Below are 19345 nucleotides of genomic sequence, written 5' to 3'. Positions count from 1 at the left end.
AGCCAGTTAAAAAAAAAAATTAAAATTATTTTTTACCGTGTACATAAATAAGAAAAAAAGCAACTTTATGAGACGGAAAATTACAATATTAAAACGTATTTTCTATGATCTAAAACTCTAGTTTTACTTTTGTTTGAAAAAAAAAACTGTTTAAAATTTTTTTTCAAAAAGTATATCCTAAATTTTTCATGGTTACGATATAAATACGTCAAGTTCTGGTGTTCAAATACATGAATCTTGCTGTAGTATTACTGTCCCGCACATGAGTCGTCGTTATCTATCATTCCGTTTAAATAATGTTATCAAATCTCTTTTAAAGTACAAAATAGATGGAAAGATGGCGAAATGTTGGAGTAAAGATATGTTTTAGTAACATTAAAACATGTAAACTTATTGACGAGCTATCTTTTAGTAACATTTCGTATATTATTTTTTGAAGCTTTCACTGGCGTTTTGTCATGAGTCTTCAAAGCTAATGAATCTGTTAATAAATCGATCTTTGTTATTAGTACTTAACCATAGCAAAGATAATGGGTTAACGCTCACACTATTTCTCATTGTCACATTTTGCAATTAAAAAAACCTATTGGTGAAATATAATATCATTAAATTTTGTTCTATGCCCATTGATCAGTCTTGTTGTAAGAAAACCTTTATTGAAATGGAACAATTTTTGTTTTTTGTTTCGATTAAATAACAAAAAAATTTTATTAAAAAGTTAAATATCAGCATGGATAAAATACATTTTGTACAAATATTTTAAATTTAATTAACTTTTAGTAAAATTAATTTCATTCTTTTGGGTCTAGAAGCAAAAGAATGTTTCTAGGGGAAATAAGATGCTGGATTCTCCTACTGATAGGCATTTTAATATATAAAAGAGTGGGAAGAAAAGACATACGTTTCTGGATGGACCAATAAAACACGTTCTTCTTGACTCATTAACACATGAGAAATAGCATTTCTTAAAGTGATATCAGAGTCGGAAACCTATTAAATGAATGTCGTAAATTGAAATTTATGCTATCAAAGCTTGGGGTAATCTTATTCACATAAACGTTTTTGAAATGTTACTTACAGCGCTTGGTAGTACAACCTTAGACGACTTTTTATATAGGAATGCGTTTAGATCGTGAGTCTCTCTAGGTGTTTCGACATGAGATGTTGAGGTCACTACATAACAAACAAATATTTCTTATGACACTTTCTATACAATTTGTCCGTACCAGGAGTTGGCAGACCACTTAGTGAATTTATATCTGACATTTTATTATTTGATTGAGGTTTTAACGAAGATGTTTCGCTAATTATTTCTTTATTAATACTATTCATGATTGAATTATGACAATTATCATTGTTTTTTTCCTCCGATTGCGTCACATTTTTTTCATCAAATGTATCTGTTGAATTGAAATAATTTCGATGTTAAAAAGTAGTCATTTTCGAAATTGGAAATATGAAATAAAGTGTGAAAGGTTAAAGGTAAGACGATTAGACCCTTTTTTTTTATTCAATTAAAAAATAAATTAACGTTGAAATTACTTAGAAAACAAAAGAAACTTTGACATTGGGAAGATTTGTTAGATTTATAATAAAAGTCAGCTTGGAAAACGGACGAATTTAATAGCTTTATATATTACCTGAAAGAACGCGATCTGACAAGAAACTAAACGTAATATTAGGTTTGTTTTCAAGCGTTTCTGTAATCGACTCCGTAAATGAATCACATATATTTTTTTTTTCATAGGAATAAAACGGATATAAAGAGTGGTAAAATGAATAATTGAAATACGTTTGCATTATATGGTTTAGAGGCTCGTTAAGGTTTAAAACAGTCTAATAATAATTTAGTAGTATGTTGCTGATTAACGTTTCTTTTATAACATACTGGTATCACTGTTTTGTTTGACGAATTCTCCGGTAGAAATGAATTAAATATTTTTTTTGATTTTACAAAAAAAGCACTCGACTCATCACTAGAATCGTCTGGAATTTGTACTTGTTCATATTGTGCATCACTAGTGTATCCTTTCTTTATCTGTAAAAAAAAATTTATAAGAGAACGTGTACAAAGAAAGAGAATCATATAAAAATAGAGAGATATAGAGATAGAGTGAAAGAGAGAGGGTGAGAGAGAGAGGGTGAGAGAGAGAGGGTGAGAGAGAGAGGGTGAGAGAGAGAAGGTGAGAGACAAAAAAAATAATCAAGTAGTTTGTATGACATGCTGAAATAAATAATACAAATACTGTCATTATTAAGAATATTGGGGTAGGTTGTACTACTGCAAGAGAAAAGAAGGTTTTTTTTTTTATAAAGGCTAACACGCCAGTGGTTTGCTTATAAGATGGCATAGGAGTGAGTAGTTTGATCATTGTTAACAACAGCGCATAATTGGTGTTTTGTCATATCAGGGTAAAATATATTGGTTAGGTAGGAGTTGAACGTACGAAAATAAAAAGTTAAAAAAAAAAAGTTTTTTGGATTAAGTGAGTAAATTTACGTGTGCATCAAATATTTGACCGCAAATGGAAATCATGTGATTGGATGATATAAAGCCAAGAAAAGACAAATCAGAATCATCTACAACAGGCAACGTTTTCCACTGTTTTTCCCAGAATATCCTTAAAACCTATATTTTGACTCATTTCGATGATTTGTAGAAAGTCAAAAAATACTTGTTGAAACGGTGTTATAGGATGGACAACAACGACATCAGCACCCTTGATACCAATGTTAAGCTCTTCGCGTACATATAAATCCAGTGCTGGATGGGAACCGCGTAACTGCAATTTATCATATTAAGAAATTAATATGACTAGATTCGACTAAAAAAAATGTCTAACGTGTTGAACCAGGTGATAGAGAAAGTAAGAACAAGATAACATCTGAAACGGACAAGATCGATTCTTGTCCCATACTGCAATATGAGATTCTCTGAGAAAACATTTGAGAAATTTAAACAAGAAGGAAAGGAACACTAACACTGTTTCAAGTAAAAGAGATACTGCGTTTTGTAATGGTTCTTCCGGTGAAATAGTCAGAAAAGGTGCGGCTGCATCAACCCCTGCAATGTCTAAAAATTCGAGTAATAATAGCACATTCTTGTATAAGCTGAATAAGTCGAAGATTTTTCAAAATTTTTTGTATTGAGCATAGAAAGCAAACGTTATAACTTACAACGCCAGGTATTCAATGTATAAATGAAAGGAGACGGCCATAGATGTACACTATGACTGTGATGATGTTTATCACAACGTATTTCGTCAGATTTTAAAATATTATGTTTTTCACGACTTTGTTCAAGAAAAGTATAGAAACGTGAAAAGAGTGATGGATTTTTAAAAATGTCGCTTAAAAGTGATACGGAAAACCAGTCAGGTAAAGGGTAGAGAAAGTTTGTGATTTCACATAATGCGGCTTCGATTGTCGGATTTTGACTATTACTACAATTATCTTCTGTGTCCGTATTATTGTTTTCTAATAACCAATTTTTTGAAATAATAACAGGATGAGATGTTTTTGAAAATAAAGAAACACTTGACATTAATCGGTCTCTATACAACATTTTCGAGAAAAACAAATATATATGCGTCAAATATGGTACAATTTGCTGATATCCGAAATATCCAACAAATTGTTTTAAATCCTTCTCAAAAACTATGACAAACGATTTATCTATACAAAAAAGTTTTTTTTTGTATTCAAGTTATTTTTTTATACTGAAAAACAAAAAAATCAATAGTAGTAACTTACTGTATTTAATCATTGCCTTTATCACTGTATATATGGACACGTCTGACCCTACTATAAGAATCTAACACTCCAACAATTCATAGGAATATTCCCTTTATGAAAAGAAATAAATTTTATACCTTATAATTTTGACAAGTCAATTCGTTGACACTGTACGATCTCCATAAGTCTTGAGTTGCCTGTTTAAATCTCTTCAAGTACTTATGCTTGCCTACGCACGTCATATTCAAAGGGGCGTTTTTTACTTATATTTTGTACGCCACCCGATGATTTTCACATTGAACGTTCTGTAGTGATTCCATGGATCTAATAAATTTTTTTTTGTTAGGTTCAAAATACCGCGGTTGAATTGCCACACTCTTCTTTTAGTGGATCTGTGGCTGTGTGCATCTAAGAAGTGTAGACATTCTACATTAGCATTGTAGCAAGCTTTAGATATACCACAAGTTGTTTCCTCAATCGTTTCTGTGTTTTTGTCAAATTTTATTTTGTACAAATTAGTAAAAAAACTAGTGAAACATACTATAACAATAATTATTTAAGAAATATTCATTGAATTTTTTTTTTTTCGACAGCTATTGACAAAAATATGTTTTTTTCTTTCACTTTAAAAAATTTTAATTGATATTTAAAAAGTGAATGCTTTTTGAAATTATTTTTTAAATTGATAGAATCGTATTAAATAATTGCTTGAAGTATTTGCAAGTGGCAAGATAGTTAAATAAACGAATAGAAAATGTATAATATATTGATTTGAAAAAAAAAATCTATACTTTTTAAAGTATTTGTTAATTTTATTAAATCACGTATAAAGAATCTTGTTAAGGCGAGAAAAACATAGTAATGCGTAAAAGACTATTGAGTTCTTAATTTTTTTTAACAGTTGCAAATGTCGATTAATTCCATTTTTAGTGTAATTGATATTTAAAAAAAAACACTTTTTTTATATTAATGTTTTCTTGTCATTATTTTCCACAAAAATAGTCTAAACATGGCTATATCAAAAAGGAGAATGTATGTAGTACAATACACCTGCAAGTGACAAAAATGAAATTAAAATAATTCGTAATTTCATACTATCTGTTATAAAAACTACAGCGAAGACGAATGAATGACTAGTAACAATAATATAGAAACAAAAATGTCAAAATTGTGTACAATTTCTTAGATAAAAATGTTTGTTTAAAAGAAACGGGTTTCACAGGTTTTGAGTAGTCAAGCGTGCATATACAGGAATGTATCAGTCTCTCCAAACGATATCAACGTCGTCTGATCTATAACGCTGACAAAACGTAGCATCTTTTAAAGGTAAATGATGGCCTAATCGATGAGCCAATAGGCCTAAAGGGACCACAAGTTTAAGTATAGAATGCGTGTTAACGTAGTTTTTCTCTTCATTTACAAAAAAAACATTGTTACCGGTATACGCTATCATAGCACCATTGTCAACACAATAATTGTCATCCATAGCGCAAAGTGTTCCATTCCTATCTTGAAGCATTGATTCCATCATATTTTGAAGCCGTTGATTACATCCCACTCCACCAACCACTAAAACTTCGTCGGATTTGACTTGAGCCATTGCGCGTTCGGTGATTTCAATAAGCATAGCAAACACGTGCTCTTGTAATGAATAACAAATACTTTCAACTGTTATAGGAGCTACGTTCTTTTTACACTCCATTGTTTTATGACGCTTTCGCCAAATTTCTTCTATCTGAGTAAGTATTCCGCTAAAAGATACATCCATTCCTTTAACTGTATAAGGTAAACTTATAAGAGTCTTTAAAATATAAAAAAGAAAGAGCCAATTATTAAGGCTTTTATTTTTCCGTATGTTTAAAACCTACAGAAGAATCTTTGACAGCTTTTGCTTTTTGCTCAACTTGAAATCCAGGAGATGGATCATTAGAAAGATTTAAAAGTCGCGCAACACGATCAAAACAGTTTCCTACAGCAATATCTAGCGTTTCACCAACAATTATATACCTTCGAAAACACATTAAAAAAAAAAACGGCTAACAATTTCAACAATTTGCTTCTTTACAAAATAAAATACCTATGATTAGAGTACGTTAAAACCTGTGTATTTCCCCCAGAAACATACAGAACTGTAGGATTTCGACTTTTTGTTATCCATCTGATATGACATTTTAGATGTGTTTTAAGCAGAATGGAATAACAAGTCAAAAAAAAACGAATTCGTGTAAATACAAAGTATAACATACCGACCCATTTCTATGTGAGCGATGCAGTGATTAACACCAACTATTAGTAAAGAAAAAAAAATTCTTATAAAAGAAGTTTTATATTCTATGGCAATTCACCCAAAGGAACATTCCATAATTGAGATAAAACTCTTGCCACTATAGCGCCAACAGACAATGTTGCTCCCATTCCTGGACCCTACACAAAAGAAAAATAATTTGGAAATGTTAACAAAAGATGAAATGAAACCTTAGTGTAACATATAACTCCTATATCCTTAATTTGTGCTTTAGCTTCTTTCATAGCCTTATATAAAATTTATTTAGAGTTAGATCAAAAAAACAATGTTGTTTTATTACTAAACTTGTTCGATAAGGTCAACAATGTTACTTCTATGATGAATTGCTGTGTGTCTTGGTAAAAACCCAGATCCAGGAGGCGTTATATACGTTAAACGCGGATTAGCAAGTACATTGCCAGACGCATCAACAATACCAACACCTGAAGAAAATTGTAGAACGAAGAATGAAAACACAAAGGGTTAAAGAATACTTTATTTTTATCACCTATTTTGTTAGCACTTCCTTCTATGCCTAATGAAAAGCTCATGATATGCTTCTTTGATGTATGGAAGGGTTTTATAATGAGTAGAATACAGTTATTAATTTGGCTCAATCAATTTGACATAAAGTCTCTATTAAAACAGGTGTCACAGTTATTTGATTTCAAGGCGACAAAAACACACGTATTAATAAAATTAATATCTAAACAAGGCAATTTAACGTTTTTTATAGTGACAAATGCTAAGTAAGGACGACGGAATCAATTTTCGTTCTTTATCAACTATTTTTTCAAATTCAAGAATATAGAAATAATTATTAATGTTTTCCTGAGAACAAAGTTGCTGTTTGTTGTTGTTTTGAATGAAAAAACATACCGAACTTTTATGGACAAAGCCTATTTCGTTGACATGATGAATAAATTCTTGAACTTTGGAAAATCTTGAGTTAACTTCCGCTATTTTTAAAATACCTCTAAACGGAAAACGAAGTTACCCATGTTTTTAACATAATTGAAAAAAAAAAGTTTACTTTTTTTTCAGTATACGGGCTCCCTCTTCCAGGAATTCTGGCCAATTTGTACCCATTAAACTTAAACAAAATACGCTAACATCAGCAATATTATTTGAAAGGGGTAACCGCGCAATATCAGCTTCTATAACAACTCTTAGATCAGTTGACACTAAATCGTATGAGTAAATCTTTCTGTCGGGTAATGCTTTGGCAATACGCCCTTCACCACATCCATGATCAACTATTCTGTTATTACAAAGTAATGTCACTCAAGAAAAAGTCGGCATTTCGGTTATAAATGGAACTAGACATCCATTTATTTTAGTATTGGCTTACATATATTTTGATGGAATTTTTTCTTTAATCCACTTAATGATTAAGTTGGTAGGGGTAGTTCTCCAACGTTTTTCTTGCAATTTATATCCCATGTGATACTGTCCAGAAAAGAAAAATAATAAGGAAAGTTCATTTAATCTTAATATAAAAATTTTATACATCTAAAAACGCGGTGCGATCCTTTTGTAATTTTTTTTTCATAACATAACTTGTTTGTGTATAAAATTCTTCGTTTATAGAACGAAAACGGCTTCCTTTTAAATCTTCAAGCAATTTTTGTTGATATGTACTTAAAGATTTTTGATTTGTAACAGCTGTAGAAGTACATTTTTCAGTAGAGGGTTTGGTTGTCTGTAGTTTTAAAGAACAGGTTTTTTTTTTTTTTATTTTATTCTTTTTTTTTTTTTTTTTTGTTAACCTCTCGGACTAAAATGTTTTTTTTCACTTTATTTACCATAGATTTTAAAAATTTAGGTCACCTTAAAGAAGAATAATTTGAAGCGATGAAATTCGTTAGCTACTTAAAATTGCTTTCTGATTATCAGACACTTTGTGACTGATTAAATCAATTTATTAAACAAGCTAGGTGGATATAGGTTTGTAATAAGCGAATTACTGACAATATATTAAAAATGTAACCTTAGTGCGTAGCAAAGAACATTAGCTTTCTTTTATTTGTGATAAAATTTAATAATTTTTTTTTACTTCTTTAAGATAAATTTACAGCAAATTAAATGTTGCTTCTAGATTAAAAAAATTTGATTTCACCAATAAAAAACAGCAAAAGTAATATATTATGCACAGAGTGGGATTTGAACCCACGCGGAATTACTTCCATGAGAACTTGAGTCTCACGCCTTAGACCACTCGGCCATCTGTGCCACAATAATTTTGTTGTAATTGATTGATAATAAAGCAAAACATGAATAAAAAAAAAAAATTTTTATAAATTTTTATGTAATTTGTTAAAAGCATAATTTAATTAAAAAAAAAGCAATTTAAAAAAAAATCATGTAGAAGTAAATGAATAAACGAATTAAGGTAAAAAATTTTAGTATTAATTGCTTTATAGTTTATCACAAATTTTTTTTTAAAAAAATAAATTCATTAATTTTTATAAAGATTCTATATCAATAGACAATTACGTAAAAGTAAGGAAGAGTAGAAATAAATGATAAGATTGCCAACTATAGAAGTTTAACGGATACGCTAATATTACTTGATATGTACAAAAAAAGATGTCTACATCGAATCAATTTGTGTCGACAGAAAAGAATTCAATGATCAATCTTCGAATTGTCTACGCTCAAAAGAAATTTTTCATACTTCACTTTGAATCACTGCTTTTATAACTATCAGATTCATTGACATATAAGGAGGAATATTTTTTTAACTCGAAAGTTGAAACGGTAGCGGATTGTGTAGCATCAAAGTCTTCCGGAGTTAAAGATACTTCTTTTTGTATTGTTGAGGTTGGTATATCACCAGGGATATCTGTTCAATAAAATAAATAAAGGAAACAATGTGTTTGTTTTTGATAATAAACAAGCAAAATAACGAATCAAAGTTTTTTTTTTAAAAAGAATTCTTGACATACCATTATCATCAACGGATGTTTTACTCAATGAACTGGTCGTCTGTAAACTGTGGCGAGATTCCGAAGATCCATAAGGCAATTTTGAGTCACTTGTCATTAATTTACGGCTGGTTTTAAAAAAATTTTTTTTATTTAATATAGCGCTTGGTGAATGGTTTTTGTTTTCGGCCAAGGTCTGAGAGCAAAAAATTTTGAATTAATAAACGGCAAATTATGAAGTACTTGTTTTGAAAGAAATGCCGATTGAGAAGAGGAGCAGGTGCCTTGCGATGGAATAGAAGAAGTTTTTCTCATAGAGTGCTTTGCTACAGTAGTATTCGTGTGAGATAAAGAAGAACTTGAAACTAATTTAGAACTAGTGTCCGATAGCTCAGAATAATACTGCATTGTACTTTGCTGTGCCGCAACTGTCATAGCTGCGGCAGCTGCCAAAATCGTTTCAAATCTATAGTTCGGATCTAATTGATGATGTGGATATAAGGCAGTTTCGTCAACCACTGGAGGAGAAATTGAGTGAGGTGTTGCTGCACCGATCAAGGCAGATGTGTAAGCGTCATAAAAATTAGTATCGACGTTTCTTGGTAACGAGAACCATTGAGGTTGAAATGGGGGCCATAAGGAATTGCAAGCGGCGAACAGAGACGTAGTGCAGTTAGGGTAGTAAAATTGATTAGTTGCTGCCGTGTCGTCTATTTGAGACGGAGTAAACGAGGTTGCAGCTTTGACGGTATATCCAATCGGATGTTCTATATTTCCGTATTTTGTTAGTCCAGATAACAATTTTTTCTCTGTTTTTATCTTTCTAGAACTGGTTCCATCGCTACATTGGGATGACGCAACGGATGTTGTGGGCAAATCGTTAGAACCCTTTGAAAAATTAAAATGTTGACCGTCGTTCTTTTTCTCCATTTTCAAACATTGTTTTGCTTCTTTTTTGGGTTGACCTTGAACAAAGGTAGGGTGAGTAGATTTGCTTACATCGTTACTGTCGATTTCTAAAAAAACACAACAAATTTATGCTACAACGTAAACATTTCTTTAATGTGTTTTGACATCAACGAAATTATGTAAATATACGTACCGCTGGAAATATGATTAGCCACAATCCCTAGGTGACTACTGGGTAAAGTAATTTCGGCCTCCGTGCCTTTTTCCAACGGTTTCCGCGATACAAGTCGTTTAGTTTCTATGTGTATCAACGTCATCAAAACATAGTCATTTCAACAATGAAGAGACCCTTACGGTGCGAAAGTTTCGGTTGCCGGCTGAAGCTTGAATCATGAAGATTTGAATTATCTGACGTGCTACGGTTGGCATTACTTATAACGCCATTTACTTTGTTACTAAGCGTTTTATCTAAAAGGTGCAGTGCTTGACATTCTATAATAATAAAAAAACCCTTACCCTTGCCCACATCTTGTTTGTTGTAAACGATTGGGTATATATCCGATTGTAGATGTGTTTGTAAACGTGCTGATATAGTTCAAAGAATTCTTTTATTAAAAACATTCAAAACAATTTCTTACAAGACTTTTTTTGAAAAACTTTATGGGGGGTGGTCTCAGGTAGGCAAGTAGAGTGATTATCATCACTAACATTCTGTTGTAACAAAAGAGAGCTGCGTTTTTTAATTGACCTTGAATTTTCATTAACGATTTTATTATGTTTAGAAGAAAGAGTGTCGTCTAATTTTTCCGAGTTAACGATAGAATCAGTCAAATCTTGATTTGGTTGCGTTGGTACAAAGTTTTTCTTGTTACAGTTTATAAACATAAAATTAGTAGTATCGGTACTACTTCGAATCGAGCGATTTTTCGATTGTAAAGCTAAAATCGAAGAAACAAAATTGACTAAATGTTTTGTTAGGACAGGATTTTTAGTGTCGGAAGATTTCTTTGTAGGTATTGCAGCTTGAAAAATTTTTAATGTAGCATCAATGATTTCAGCATTGCAATTTTTGGAATGAGAACCTATATGTGAAGATAAACCATTGAAAATAGTTGCACTGGTACTGTCTGAATACATCTGAGGAGGCGGTAAAACATTTTCGCAAACAGTTAAGTCAGTAGATTCATCAATTTCCTCTGAAAGAGTATTTGAATTATTCGATTTTGACCTCTGTAGGAAAGTAAATAATTGATTAAGCCAAGACTTGATTTCAGGTATAGATGATAGAGGTGACTCAATGGTAGGAAAAGTTGATTTGTTAGATTCCTTTAAAATCAGTTGTTTATGCACCACGGAAGATCCTACATTTTCATTTGACTGTACGCTACGAAAAGTTATGCATTCGCTTACCTTTAGTAGTCGAAGAATATTTTTTATTTGTTTCTGTGTTAACTATACATGATTCGTTAGTTTCACATTTATTTTGATTCTGATAAATATTCGAGATATGATCATCAGTAATAATCGAACCATGAGCTTCATCTGTAAGGTTTAATTTTCTTTTGTCAACGCCATGCACATTGTGTAAAGTGACTTTTGGAAGTTGCTTATCAAGAAGTACAATATCTTGCGTGGAAAGAAAAGGAGGAAATGGCGCAGCGGTTGACGGAACCAAAATAGAAGTTTGGTGAGGCAAAATTCCATGAATTGATTGAGGTATAAAATAGCCAACGTGAGGTGTGTCTAATATTTTTGTAGTGTTTAAACAAGCTTTCGACAACTGTTGATGTGTATTATGATGTTTATTTGAACAAATTATAAAAGACCGTAAATTATGCCACAATAAAATACTATTTAGCGTGCGTAAGGTATAAACCGGTTGAGAGCAAGGCTCTTTATTTAAACCAAGTTGGGATTCTGTAAAAAGAAAGGGGAGGTAAAGCCTAGACAACAATGTGGTATTTTCCTTAAACTTGAGTAATGCACGATTGGTAGCAGAAACATCATCCAATTCAGATGTATTGTTTTTCAAAACTTTAATACATATTTGTGAAGCAAATTGAATCAAACTTTCTGGAACAATACGATCATGACAACATTTTACAACACAATTAGCATCCTTTGTAGACATCTGCGAAGAGACAACGCCACTAGATAAGTCAATATCCTTTTGATAATTAGTTGAGACACTTTTAGAAAAAAGTAATGATTTCAGGAAAACCGTTTCACCAATATTAAAATTAAATTTTTGAAGTTCGTTATAGGTTGATGTTAATTTTAGCATAAGCTGAGAAAAACATCACATATACCTTACATATAAAGATATTAATAAACGGTTTATGTTACCCGTTCAACAATCTGATACTTTATAAGGTTTTTGCGAGGAGGACATACTAGTGAACATTTAGTATTGTTTTTGTTTTCTCTAAACTCTTCAACTGCACATTTGAGATCAAAAAATTTTTTCATACGATAGTAAAAGTCCTATGACATTGTTTTAAATATTTGCAGCTTTTTTTATTAAAATAAAATACAACTTACTACACAATGAGCCTCCAATTTTACTCGACAATCACCGGGAACAATGGAAAAGACAACAAAAGAACTAAGATTTGTCGGGCTTAAGTTTTTGGCAACTGTTGTTCCCGTTATAGCTTGGGAAATTCTGTTAAAATGTTTTGGTGTTACTAAAAATTTGTTTAAGAATATTTCAATTTCTAATTGAGACCAAAACACCGACTGCTCATATTCTAGGTCTTTCAACTGTATATTTTCAACCTTAAAAAGAAGTAATCATTAAAAAAAGATTTTTTATAACCAAACCAATCGCGCACCTCTTGAGCTGCAGGAACGTAAACCATGGGAAAGGGCTGTAAAAAAAAAAAATCTTTTAAATGACCCATTCGATAAAGGGAGCTACTTTTCCATTTTGGAGGCGGTCCTACAATATTTTCATATGTTAATTGCAACCAGTCGCGATTGGAAGAATGTTTCAAAGAATTAACTGGTGTATTTGGTAAAGTGTTAGTAACCAAGTTGGATGAAAAAACATTGTGTACTTCCCCAGAAACCATGACATTGCGTTCAGTTGTCATTCCAACAGACTGCTGCTTTGTTTTATACTTTGACGATAAAACGTTTCTCATAGATAATTGCCGTGGTTGCCGTTCACGTGTGCACCGACTGCGGGAGTTGTAGAGTTCATGACTGAGTTGATTTTGCGTGCATGAAGATTCATACTTTTTATACGTCACTTTGGCCAAGGAAGCACGATTTTCTTGTTGTATTTCAATTTCAACAACTTTGGAACCTCTTAAAAGAGGAAAAGATGAGCGAAAAGGAAAAGGTTTGTTTTCAGGAGAGGTTTTCGGTGACAGAAATTTAAACACCTTTTGTCTTTGAACAAAATCATGTATTGAAAATGGTTCATAAGAAAAGTTGAAAGGTAAAGACTCGTTATTATGAATTTTAGTATAATTTGAATTAACAGAAAGTCGATGTCTGTTTATTGCTAAAGATTTTTGAAAATTGCCTGGGCGGTTACGTCTTCGTATTTTCGAATCGAATTGTGATAAAATGGTTTGATAATTTTTTGAAGACGTTCTAAAATCTAAAAAAAAATAACGTGAAAATTTGTAATATTGTTAATTTTTGACATTGACTCGTACATTTCGATAATGTTCGGGATAACCATGAACAATTCGTTTTTCTTTGGTTTTTACACACTATTTTTTCTATGGTTTGAAAAAAAAAAATTGGAGTTAAAGGATATGAAATAATACTAAGGTTTGGGCATACTTGGTAAATTTAAATGAGATGCTCGTTTAGTCATCAATGGTACGGATGTTTCCTTTGATATATTTTTTTTAGTTTTAATAGACGACATATCGTACGAATCAGCATCAAAAAATCCTTAGAAATAATAGGATACACAAATGAACATTAAAGGTTACAGATGTACTGGTTGAAACGGTATCATTCTATTAATTTACCTGTAGGTAGTGGAACCCATAGATTAGGATGGTGAATAGCTCGTACAGGCAGAATACCCCACGCAAACAAATCATACTCATTTTGTTGTACACAATCAAATAAAAAAAGTGCTCTAATATATAAGAAAAAAAGAAAACAAAAAGTTTTTAAAAAAATCTACAACATACTAACCGTCTCCAATACTGAAAAAGTACACGGCTGAGTTTAACGACGTCTTGGAAAAGTTGCAACTTTTTAGAAATAATAATTTGCCTTCGTTTAAAAACTCGACGACATGCGTCACCGGCTAAGATAGGTCCACAGTAGTAAATAATACTTTGAAACGTGGTATTTTGCTTTCCCACAACAGTTTCGTGACGATTAACGTTTTCGGATACCTGTGTAATACCTTTTTCAGTCCGTTTACAACTTTTTCTGGAACAGCGGGACGAAATAGAAATGTTGACGTCCCAAATCCAAAACCGAGCGTGAGGCAATGTTTTCATAGCTTTACCAATATTATTGCTTTTAGTTGTTCCATTACCGGTTATATATTTTTCGTCAACTTGATGTTGTTGATTAAGGTCAAGGATGTCGTCATCTTCTTTTTTCAACTCATGCCTAACATTAGTTCCTTCTCTCTGTAATAAATCGGAATGGCGTCTTTCCCGCTCGCTTAACACGTTTCTCAAAACTAATTTTTTTTTTGAATCTCCACTAGGTCTTATATCTATAAAAAAAGTATAAAGGTTGAACAGAATTGATCATATTCCTGTCGAATTACCGTTTGGAGACTCCTACAAGATGCATACAATATATATACTTTTTGCAAAATACCAATTATCACGTTATTCGTACCTCTGAGTGGGTTGTACCACAGCTTAAATCAAGACGATTTTTTTCTGTATAATGATAAATTTGAGTTTTAGTTAAATTTTCTAATGTTTTTTTTTCTAGTACAGAATTTCGTGGAGTCCTTTTGTGGCGGGTATCGTTACCGAAGACTAAGCAATCCGTTTGTTGTTTTGTTGCAGTACCGGAAGTTTGTGTGTTGAGCAGTTGATCAGTTAATAAATGACGCGTTGTATGACTAGCACTTTCACTATAAGAAAATACTGAAGATTCAGAATTTATTTTGTTTAACCTTTGATTGAATATGTGCGCTTGAGAGATTTCATTGTTACATAATGGAGAAACTTGCAAATTTGTTTTAATTGTTTTCGAGCGTTTCTGTGTCGTTTCGTGAATTTTATTTGGTGTGTTCAAATGACGTTTTCCGGAATATAACAATGAAGACTGAGATTTGGAAAGAAGACCGTCATGATTGAGAGTATAATCGTTATGCAAAATTGAATCAATACTTTGAGGGGTTTTCAAGACGTTTTTTAACCACGCTAAAGCAACACCTGACACGGATTTGGAGGGATTATTTGAGATGAAATTTTGATAAAAAGAGTCTGTATAAATAGTACATTCTACAAATATATTGGAGGTACTTTGTACTAATGCTTCGGGTTGTATAACAAGCATAAGATTAAGAAAATTGAGGTATTCATGACGTTTCAATAGTTCGGGTATTTTCTTTACCATTAAAGCATTCAATGCTTGTGAAGAGATATCTAAACCGTAAGGGAAAATTGTTTCAGTGTTCCAAGAAGTGGATGATTTGTTGGGTAAATTTAAAATTTCTGCTATACTACTTAAACCATATACTTTATTGTTAGAATACATTCCACTGTTTTTGAAAAAAGCTTTTTTCTTCAAAACAACGTCTTCCGTTTTAGACAAAAATTTCAAGAAAACTGGCTCTTGTGAGTCATTCTTTTCATCAAAAAAATTAATAGTTGCTAAAGCTTCTTTTGATTGACACGATTTTAAGACGGAAATGATGTGCGGGTCAACTAAATCAAAATCCAAACGAAGAATCGCTCGACTTTCCACAATTTTTAAGCATGTGCAGTCATCATAGAAATCCTTTCCATTTTGTGAAACATTTTTTTTTTGTTTGATATAAAAAATATGAGGATAGCTAGGCTGTGCCCACTGAATGACTGGAAAACTAGAAGCGAAATGAGTAACTTGTGGTGATATATTCTGTGTCAAAGCCGAAGCGTTGGTGTGTAACCCAATTTTTACAATAGAACTGCCACTTAATAATGTTTTTAAATGAATCTTCCAGGTATGTAATAACGTTTGGCGATTCTTAACGACGATGTCATTAACCAGTGAAGCGGAGGCAGATACCCAAAAACATCGAGAAATAGTATGGTGATCTTTATCTCCATTTTTTATATCTGTTTCGCAACAAATAGTACAATGTTTTCTTTTCATTTTTTAAATGAAGAACAAACAAAATGTTATTTTACCTTTCATATGTATTGAAGCATCATCTTCAACATCTTTGTCTAAAAAAACAAGTTTTATGTTAGCGAATCTCTACATACAATATTGACGTTTTACTAGGAGAAGGCTTTTTAAAGGTATTTTGAGAAATCTCTGTATGTAGTTTCTGTAAAAATGAGGATTTAATCTTTTTCAATAGTGTTGATTGTTTACAAAACTTTGTAACAACATTGTCAAGGACAGAAAAAATACTTATAGATGGAGGTGGATAATCACAGGGTGTTTTTTGTTTACCCGCGATGATACGCTGCATCCAGTTAATGCGATAGGCTAATGTTTCTGTAACACATTGTAGAACAAGAAGAAGGAGTTCTTCCAGAAGTACTGATTCTTTTGTTACATCAGTCATCATTATTTCTGTAAGATATCCTGTAATTATTCCAATACACATTGATAAGTGTGCCAGGTCCAAAACCTTGTTCTTCACACTTTTTCCATTTTTGATCATATCGCACACTTGTAAAACAAGATCACATACAATGTATCGCGGTATAGATGTTTTGATTTCATATTGTTCCATTGTGTCAGTTTTATCTGACATCTCTTCATTTTCATCTGATGGAAATGATGAAGAAAGAGTTGGATTTGAGGAGAAAAATTGTTTTCTTTTTGGAACAGTAGTTTCAGCTAAAGATAACCTTAATTGACATAATCGATTGAAAGAAGACACTAAAACGGATTCAGAAACATTTGATTTTTTATCTTCACAAGACTGGATGGAGTTTTTTATATATAAAATTTTTGAATTAATATCTTCAAGAGAGTTATTGAAAAGTAGAACGTGCGTTAAAGAATCCAAATTGGAAAAAAAAGCTGTGTCACATTGAATAGGTTTTTTTTGAGTGAAATTTTTTTTTTGTGAAGACCTATTCCTAGTATTAATAGTAGAATACATTTGTTGAGAAACATATTCACATAACAATTTTAATGAATAATGATAAAAAGAAACTAAAATTAAAATTCCAAGGGTAGAATCATACATAGTGAAAGAAGCGTCACTTGTAAGAGCCGTAATCAAATAGTCCAAATATCCTAATTTTTCTTTGCACACTTTACAAAACAAATCTTCAGTTTTCATTAAACTAGCACAGCTAAAACATATTTTTTCTTGTAAGGGAATCAATTGTGAAATATTATACAAACGATTTAAATAAAGAAATAAATCAATTAGAAGAAGAGATCGTCGAAGTAATGAAAACCATCCTTTTTCCTTGTCATTTTCTTGTAAAAGTTCTGCATACATAGGAATTGTTAATTTAGGATTGAATTGCATTGTCATCTAAGATTAACAAGCATCTTTTATTAACCGTACCAGAATACTCAAGGATTAAGTAGTAAGTATCCATTTGAAATTTTGGAAGTATACCGTATCCGTTTAAATTATTGTCTATTGTTCTCTAGCACCGTACACACGATTTAGTCAAATTAAGAATTTCTCAATTAATGGTAAGGATTGTTTTAAAATGTACATAATAACAATTGCCTTCTAGGTTTCTTACTGGTGTATTCTTTAAATTTTTTTTTTCCATTAATTGTAGAGAATTGAAAACAAGAGACGTCACTAAAGCGGAAACAATTTTTTTCTTCAATGGAAATTTTCTTTTTGCGCGCACTATATTTTTGTTCATTTTTTTGGGAAAATTTGGATGAATAATACACGTGTCGATCGGTTGTTCTACTAGAGTTAAAATAGAATTTTTTAAATCTAGAAAGGGCGTCTGTGAGAGACATTCATGAACGGAATCAGAATTTAAAGAGTTTGTGAGGACATAATCAAGTAAGTGAGGCCTGGAATCCAGTGTATGATGGCTGGAGTGCTCACTACTAAAAATATTTTTACTATGTTTTGACGGTGCATTAGTCACGGAGAAGTCTAAATGCGGAACCACTTCCTTTAAACCGGTCATACAAATTTTTTTTTGCGCATTAACGCTCTTTGCTTCTACGTTCAAAAGATCGCTATGAGCGCTAATGTACGAATCTAAAAAATTAACTGTATTAGTTTGTTTTAATAAGCAAATTTTGTTACTTGTAAAAGAACCCATCTTTTCGTTTGAATCACTTGATCCAAATGACATTGACCTTGAGGCGCTGTCACTGACATTGTGATCATTTGAAATCATAACGTCAAAACCGGGTACAATCCTAAGGACTCGTTTTTAATTCAAGAAAGCGGAAGATTGATCGGTTTACAACGATAAAAATATATTGGAGATACCATTAACAGTCAAATAAGAATATCACAAGCATTTTAATTAGGTTTCAGCATATTCTATGTTAACACGCAGTCTATTGAAGTGAAAAAAAACTACACAAGCATTAGTCATTTTGACATTTTAGCAACGTTATGAAAATTAATGATTTTCATAACCGACAAAAGTTATGAGTTGGTATTTTCTCAAAATAGTTACAATATGCTTTGTTGACTATTCTCGACGTGCTTATTACTATTGCATAAATAACACAGACAGTTTCAATGGTTTCTGAATTATGATAGTAGTCACAGCATTGTAATTAAAGCACACCACAATAAAGACTCTTGTCAATCGCAAACCTCTACTGCTAAATTTATTTTTTGAAAGAATTCTTTACTTTCTTTATCACGACGTTACGAAACTGCATGATCTAGCACTTTGAGATATTTATACGTATCTTTAATGCAACTAGGGATTCACAAAAACTTTCTTTCCTTTTTAACAATGGAGCTATAGAAAAAAACATGTTTTTTTAAAAAAAAAAAAAACGAATTCTTATTGGTAAGTTTAGAAGTGATTAAGATAAAGGTTTACGAATAAATTATGTTAAATTTTCTAGCATTGAAATATAAAATTGTAAGTAAACGGTGGAATGAGATTTATTGTTTCTACTTCAATTAATTTCTTTCCCATTACATTACCTAATTATTGATAAAAATTTCTTGTGAGAATCATTATAAGCAACAATTGTTAAAAAATTGTGTAGTAATGATAATAAAGCAATGTCACTGAAATGGAACTTATCTACATCAAATACTAAGGTAGAAGTAATAATGATTATCCCAAATGCTCATTTGTACATGAAGCGCAATGTTCTTTTCAGCAACATTAATTAGGTTATTTTTTTTTCCTTTCAATGA

General features: G+C 31.5%; 4 protein-coding genes and 1 non-coding gene across 10 annotated transcripts; all 5 read right to left on the bottom strand.

Moving 5' to 3' along the window:
* Positions 1-645: 645 nt before the first annotated feature.
* LOC128884213 (uncharacterized) lies at positions 646-4062 on the bottom strand. Of its 3 annotated transcripts, none has more exons than XM_054137425.1 (13): positions 3873-4062; positions 3754-3814; positions 3178-3675; positions 2983-3073; positions 2844-2934; positions 2676-2783; positions 2501-2629; positions 1889-2038; positions 1641-1836; positions 1227-1400; positions 1079-1173; positions 902-990; positions 646-855 (listed from the first exon to the last, which is right to left on the bottom strand). In XM_054137425.1, exons 1-13 carry the CDS (start codon positions 3975-3977, stop codon positions 792-794), a joined length of 1851 nt encoding a protein of 616 aa, XP_053993400.1. In that variant the 5' UTR covers positions 3978-4062; the 3' UTR covers positions 646-791. The 3 variants fall into 3 exon arrangements, with proteins under 3 accessions (XP_053993400.1, XP_053993401.1, XP_053993402.1); XM_054137426.1 differs by having other exon boundaries at positions 646-852; XM_054137427.1 differs by having other exon boundaries at positions 3754-3820; positions 3873-3977.
* Positions 4063-4952: 890 nt separating this feature from the next.
* LOC128884215 (tRNA N6-adenosine threonylcarbamoyltransferase-like) lies at positions 4953-7192 on the bottom strand. 4 transcript variants are annotated; one of them, XM_054137430.1, is made up of 11 exons: positions 7053-7192; positions 6899-6995; positions 6528-6850; positions 6326-6462; positions 6211-6267; positions 6081-6159; positions 5982-6021; positions 5813-5893; positions 5604-5742; positions 5173-5536; positions 4953-5094 (listed from the first exon to the last, which is right to left on the bottom strand). In XM_054137430.1, the coding sequence occupies exons 3-11, from the start codon at positions 6568-6570 to the stop codon at positions 4994-4996; spliced, it is 1041 nt and encodes a 346-aa protein (XP_053993405.1). In that variant the 5' UTR covers positions 6571-6850; positions 6899-6995; positions 7053-7192; the 3' UTR covers positions 4953-4993. The 4 variants fall into 4 exon arrangements, with proteins under 4 accessions (XP_053993405.1, XP_053993404.1, XP_053993406.1 ...); XM_054137429.1 differs by having other exon boundaries at positions 4994-5536; XM_054137431.1 differs by having other exon boundaries at positions 4994-5536; positions 6321-6850.
* A 975-nt stretch (positions 7193-8167) lies between these two features.
* Trnal-caa (transfer RNA leucine (anticodon CAA)) lies at positions 8168-8251 on the bottom strand. The gene has a single exon. It is a non-coding gene; the product is annotated as a tRNA-Leu (tRNA).
* A 62-nt stretch (positions 8252-8313) lies between these two features.
* LOC128883808 (uncharacterized) lies at positions 8314-13194 on the bottom strand. The gene is made up of 11 exons (XM_054136551.1): positions 12690-13194; positions 12397-12633; positions 12202-12339; positions 11266-12142; positions 10494-11216; positions 10372-10440; positions 10210-10323; positions 10049-10153; positions 9190-9962; positions 8968-9142; positions 8314-8864 (listed from the first exon to the last, which is right to left on the bottom strand). Exons 1-11 carry the CDS (start codon positions 12999-13001, stop codon positions 8698-8700), a joined length of 3690 nt encoding a protein of 1229 aa, XP_053992526.1. The 5' UTR covers positions 13002-13194; the 3' UTR covers positions 8314-8697.
* On the bottom strand, positions 13024-18702 carry LOC128884477 (uncharacterized). Its single transcript, XM_054137909.1, has 13 exons — positions 18260-18702; positions 17730-18211; positions 17543-17627; positions 16288-17463; positions 16194-16232; positions 14686-16121; positions 14612-14624; positions 14020-14557; positions 13848-13960; positions 13654-13767; positions 13524-13589; positions 13110-13465; positions 13024-13038 (listed from the first exon to the last, which is right to left on the bottom strand). Exons 1-13 carry the CDS (start codon positions 18351-18353, stop codon positions 13024-13026), a joined length of 4527 nt encoding a protein of 1508 aa, XP_053993884.1. The 5' UTR covers positions 18354-18702.
* Between the last annotated feature and the right edge of the window lie 643 nt (positions 18703-19345).

This window comes from Hylaeus volcanicus, unplaced genomic scaffold (assembly GCF_026283585.1).
Source record: "Hylaeus volcanicus isolate JK05 unplaced genomic scaffold, UHH_iyHylVolc1.0_haploid 12237, whole genome shotgun sequence".
Taxonomy (NCBI): Eukaryota; Metazoa; Arthropoda; class Insecta; order Hymenoptera; family Colletidae; genus Hylaeus; species Hylaeus volcanicus.
This window is presented reverse-complemented; position numbering and strand designations above follow the sequence as displayed.

Excerpts from the sequence above, each read along its gene's own strand:
- LOC128884213 (XM_054137425.1), bottom strand. The coding sequence starts at position 3,977 with ATGACGTGCGTAGGCAAGCATAAGTACTTGAAGAGATTTAAACAGGCA. Across the intron at positions 1,401-1,640 it reads GTCAGATCGCGTTCTTTCAG|ATACATTTGATGAAAAAAAT; the intron begins GTAATATATAAA and ends TCAATTCAACAG. Across the intron at positions 1,174-1,226 it reads AAGTGGTCTGCCAACTCCTG|TGACCTCAACATCTCATGTC; the intron begins GTACGGACAAAT and ends TTTGTTATGTAG.
- LOC128884215 (XM_054137429.1), bottom strand. The coding sequence starts at position 6,570 with ATGAGCTTTTCATTAGGCATAGAAGGAAGTGCTAACAAAATAG. Across the intron at positions 6,463-6,527 it reads AGGAAGTGCTAACAAAATAG|GTGTTGGTATTGTTGATGCG; the intron begins GTGATAAAAATA and ends AATTTTCTTCAG. Across the intron at positions 6,268-6,325 it reads TTGTTGACCTTATCGAACAA|GCTATGAAAGAAGCTAAAGC; the intron begins GTTTAGTAATAA and ends ATTTTATATAAG.
- LOC128883808 (XM_054136551.1), bottom strand. The coding sequence starts at position 13,001 with ATGAGAAACGTTTTATCGTCAAAGTATAAAACAAAGCAGCAGTCTGTT. Across the intron at positions 12,634-12,689 it reads ACGTTCCTGCAGCTCAAGAG|GTTGAAAATATACAGTTGAA; the intron begins GTGCGCGATTGG and ends CTTCTTTTTAAG. Across the intron at positions 12,143-12,201 it reads AGTATCAGATTGTTGAACGG|CTTATGCTAAAATTAACATC; the intron begins GTAACATAAACC and ends TGTTTTTCTCAG.
- LOC128884477 (XM_054137909.1), bottom strand. The coding sequence starts at position 18,353 with ATGATTTCAAATGATCACAATGTCAGTGACAGCGCCTCAAGGTCAATG. Across the intron at positions 18,212-18,259 it reads AAAGATGGGTTCTTTTACAA|ATTCGTACATTAGCGCTCAT; the intron begins GTAACAAAATTT and ends TTAATTTTTTAG. Across the intron at positions 13,590-13,653 it reads ATCTCATTTAAATTTACCAA|AAAAAATAGTGTGTAAAAAC; the intron begins GTATGCCCAAAC and ends TTCAAACCATAG.